The sequence below is a fragment of the Trypanosoma conorhini genome (genome assembly GCF_003719485.1).
Source record: "Trypanosoma conorhini strain 025E chromosome Unknown Tco_14.4_contig_01211, whole genome shotgun sequence".
In the NCBI taxonomy this organism is placed as follows: domain Eukaryota; phylum Euglenozoa; class Kinetoplastea; order Trypanosomatida; family Trypanosomatidae; genus Trypanosoma; species Trypanosoma conorhini.
Window position 1 is genome coordinate 1 of NW_021705303.1, and position 3,269 is coordinate 3,269.

Consider the following 3,269-nt stretch of genomic DNA (forward strand, 5'->3'; position numbering starts at 1 on the left):
CGCCGTCGGCGGCACGTACCCCTCCGCGTCCTCCTCCGCCCGGCCCTCCTCGAACTTGCGGTACGCCTCGTCGAGCGCGCCCGTCCCCCAGTCGTGCTGCACAAACACCTGCTGCAGCTCCCGCACCAGCTGCACCGCCGCGGACACGCTCTTGCACGCAATCATGAACGAGTCGCCGACCGTCTTCACCTCGTAGCAGCGGTACTTCGCGATCAGCGCGCGGATCAGGCGGTGGTGCGTCGCCACGGCGTCGGGCATCAACTCCGAACACGCAGCCCACAGCGCCGTGCTGCTCTCGATGTCGGTGAACACGAGCGTCACGGGGTCCGTCGGCTCCTTCGGCGCATTCGCGTTGTCGCGCGAGTCGCGGCAGAAGTGCAGCAGCAGAGCCGCCACGCCCACAAGCAGCAGGCCGCCAACGACGCTGCCGAGACGACGCTGATCAGCTGCGGTCGCGTCAGTCCGCGCGCAGCGGGCTTCGCGTACTCCATCGTCGGGGTCACGGCGGGGTGCAGCACGGGCAAGCGACCACACAGAAATGCGCGTCGCCCCGTAGTTCTTGCCGCACCCAGCACCGCCGGACGCCACGGTGTCGGACTCCATGCGAGTCTATGGGTGGGCGGCCCGCTTCACGGCGGGCAGCGAAGACGCGTGGGCCACGCACGATGCGCAGGTTGGCGAGACAACAAATCGCCCCATCGTTTTACGTGAACCCCGCCCGGCAGCGCGGCTGGAAGGAGGCAGATTGGGCTGCGCATGGGCGCTGTGTTAGGAAGTATTCGCGCGCAGACGCGGGGGAAATACGCGCCACCCGCCGCCGCATCAAATGAATCAAGCGCGTCCGGGTCTCCGTCCGGAAAAGAGCAGCGCCCCGCAAGAGACGCAGGGACGACGGCTGGGTGGATCACCGAGAACCCCCGCGCATTTGGCAGACGGATCGCTCATCCGTAGATATCAACGGCGGAATTCGGCAGTTTGCGGCAGTGGCCCGCAGAGCGGTGAAGCGCACGGTGCCGCATGCGGTGGCCAAACGCCCACCGCTCCGGACGCCGAAAAGGACCGCATCGGAGAGGCGCGGGAACTTGCTGCTTCGCCACCTCGCACAGTAGCGACGAACGCGTCTCCGCAACGTCGCGGTTGCTCGCTGGAAGGGGCGGTGCTCCCGACCGGTGCCGGCGGAGGCGGCAACCTGCGGCCTCGCCCGGGCAGTCTACGCCCCGCGCCCCGCCAGTTCTCCGGTTGCGGCGGCGGATGGCCAACCCACCGCCACAAAGGAGCGCGCCGACACCTTGGCGCGAGTGTGCGCCGCCACGTCTGACTTCCCTTTGCGGAGCTCGACCCTGCATTGCGGGAGGTGCGTCTCCGGAGTGCGCCGGGGCCTGGCGCGCTTCACTGCGAGGCCCTGCGCCAACTGCCCCCCGCCGCCTGCAAGGAACTCGCGGCCGCATTCAACAGGAGCATCGGCGACAGTGGCGTTCCGGCTTCCTGGGAAGCGGGCATTGTGACTGCCCCGCCCCTCAAGCCTGGGAAGCTGGGCAAATGCTTCCCACCTCGCTTCGGCCCGTCGCCCTCACCAGCTGCCCGCGTAAGCTCGCGGAAAGAATTGCGGCGCGACGCATCCGCGGCACTGTTGAAGCCCAACTTCTTCCCTAGCAAGCTGGTTTTCGCCCTGGTCGCTCCACGCTGGGTCCGCTGACTCGCCTGATTGCTGGGACCATTTCACCGTGGCGAGCGGGGGAAGGTCGGTGCGGTGCTGGTGGGCCACGCTGGGGCCTTCGTCTTGGTTGATCGCGGCCGCATCCTTCACGCACTCCGCGCGCACACGGTGACGCCGTGCCTGAGCCGGTGAGAGGCGGACTTCCCTTCCCTGCCGCACGGCCAAAAGTCCCGTGCACAAAATACGCTCTCCGCACCGGTTCCTTTCACCCGTGGCGTTCCGCAGGGTTCCGTGCTCGGCCTGCTGCTGCCCACCGTTGCCGTGAACAGCTTCAGCGAGGAGCTGATGAGCATCCCCAACCTTGAACTTGCTTTCTTCACTGATGACCTGACCGCCATCACTTGCACCACCGAGAGAGCGAGAGGCGCTATGGAGTGCACGTTACGGAAGGAGTTGGGTCGCACCTCAAGATGGGCGGAGCGGAACAAACATGGAGCCCAGCGCCGCGAAGGCGAAGTGCGCGCTGTTTTGGCACCGTCCTCACGGGCAGCCTGCGGCCGCACGCGGGAGAGGCCCGCTTGGTGGAGGATCGCCTCCCGCGATCGTCGGGGCGGTTTTGACCCAGCCATTGCGCGGGGTGGCTGGCAGGCGCGGGGGTGCTTCGCCGTCACAAAAACAAGACTTATGGAGGTCGAGTCGGTGTCTGCGACAACATGGGGCCGAAATGTGAAATACCGCGTCCGCTGCCCAAGACCCTCACTGGGTCCCCCAACTCCTCTACGGGGCAGTGGCGCGCTGCAACACAGCTTCGCCGTCGGCGCTGGAGCGCCGGGAGAAGTTCCCCACCCGCGCCGCCGGCGTCATCGCTGGCGTTCCCGTCAGGGCCTCTCGGGCGGCTGCTGAAGAGGAGGCTCGCCTTCTCTCGCTGGAGGGCGCTGCGTCGATGCGGGGTGCCCAGTGCTATCTGCAGTCGTGCGTACGCGGCGGCGAGTTAGGGCGACACGCCGAGGCTCTTTTCCCGCCTTCCAACCCGACACACTCAGCCCTCCGCCTGGTGGCGGGTAAGTTGCACGAGGATAGGTGCTTTTGGCACGCCCCATTGCCGCGGAGCCCCTCGATGCCGCCAACGCGCGTCTACCTTGGCACGCCGCCGCCGGATGGATTGGGCGCCGGTGCCGATCCGGAGGAGAGACGCAAGGGATGCATGCTGCTGGCGGAGTCGAAGGCGCATGCCCTCCTCTACACACTCAATGCGCGGACGGCCCCGTAGAGCTCGGAGTGCGGTCTGGCCGCGCCGCCCGCTTAACTTAGCGCCAGACGCGCGTACGTGCAGCGTGAAGTGTGGCGGCGGCTCGCTGGCGTGCGGCAGCGGGGTGAGGTACCAGGACACGGAACGGGGCCCCGCTGAGCTCCTGCTGTGCGTTCTGAAAACGTCCGGCAGGCGAGTGGCGGGCGTATTTACTGCCTCACCGTCCCTTCTCCAGAGCTCACTTGAAACGGGCCCGACCCGAGTTACGGACGGGGTGCTCCGCCGCATTTGGAGCGTCATTGCCGGCCCGCTCCGTCGTGGCGCGTGCGCCTGCGGTTTAACTTTATTTTTTGGGGCGCGCCG

General features: G+C 67.4%; 4 protein-coding genes across 4 annotated transcripts; 3 read left to right on the forward strand and 1 right to left on the reverse strand.

Moving 5' to 3' along the window:
* Window positions 1-603, reverse strand: Tco025E_09649 (receptor-type adenylate cyclase; the record flags this gene model as incomplete). Its single annotated transcript, XM_029376460.1, has 1 exon — window positions 1-603. A coding segment is annotated over one exon (603 nt), but the record flags the coding sequence as incomplete, so codon positions are not given.
* Window positions 604-1,251: 648 nt separating this feature from the next.
* Window positions 1,252-1,653, forward strand: Tco025E_09650 (uncharacterized protein; the record flags this gene model as incomplete). The annotated part of the gene is made up of 1 exon (XM_029376461.1): window positions 1,252-1,653. One exon carries the CDS (start codon window positions 1,252-1,254, stop codon window positions 1,651-1,653), a length of 402 nt encoding a protein of 133 aa, XP_029223428.1.
* A 349-nt stretch (window positions 1,654-2,002) lies between these two features.
* On the forward strand, window positions 2,003-2,560 carry Tco025E_09651 (uncharacterized protein; the record flags this gene model as incomplete). Its single annotated transcript, XM_029376462.1, has 1 exon — window positions 2,003-2,560. The coding sequence occupies one exon, from the start codon at window positions 2,003-2,005 to the stop codon at window positions 2,558-2,560; it is 558 nt and encodes a 185-aa protein (XP_029223429.1).
* Window positions 2,561-2,600: 40 nt separating this feature from the next.
* On the forward strand, window positions 2,601-2,927 carry Tco025E_09652 (uncharacterized protein; the record flags this gene model as incomplete). Its single annotated transcript, XM_029376463.1, has 1 exon — window positions 2,601-2,927. The coding sequence occupies one exon, from the start codon at window positions 2,601-2,603 to the stop codon at window positions 2,925-2,927; it is 327 nt and encodes a 108-aa protein (XP_029223430.1).
* Window positions 2,928-3,269: the final 342 nt, after the last annotated feature.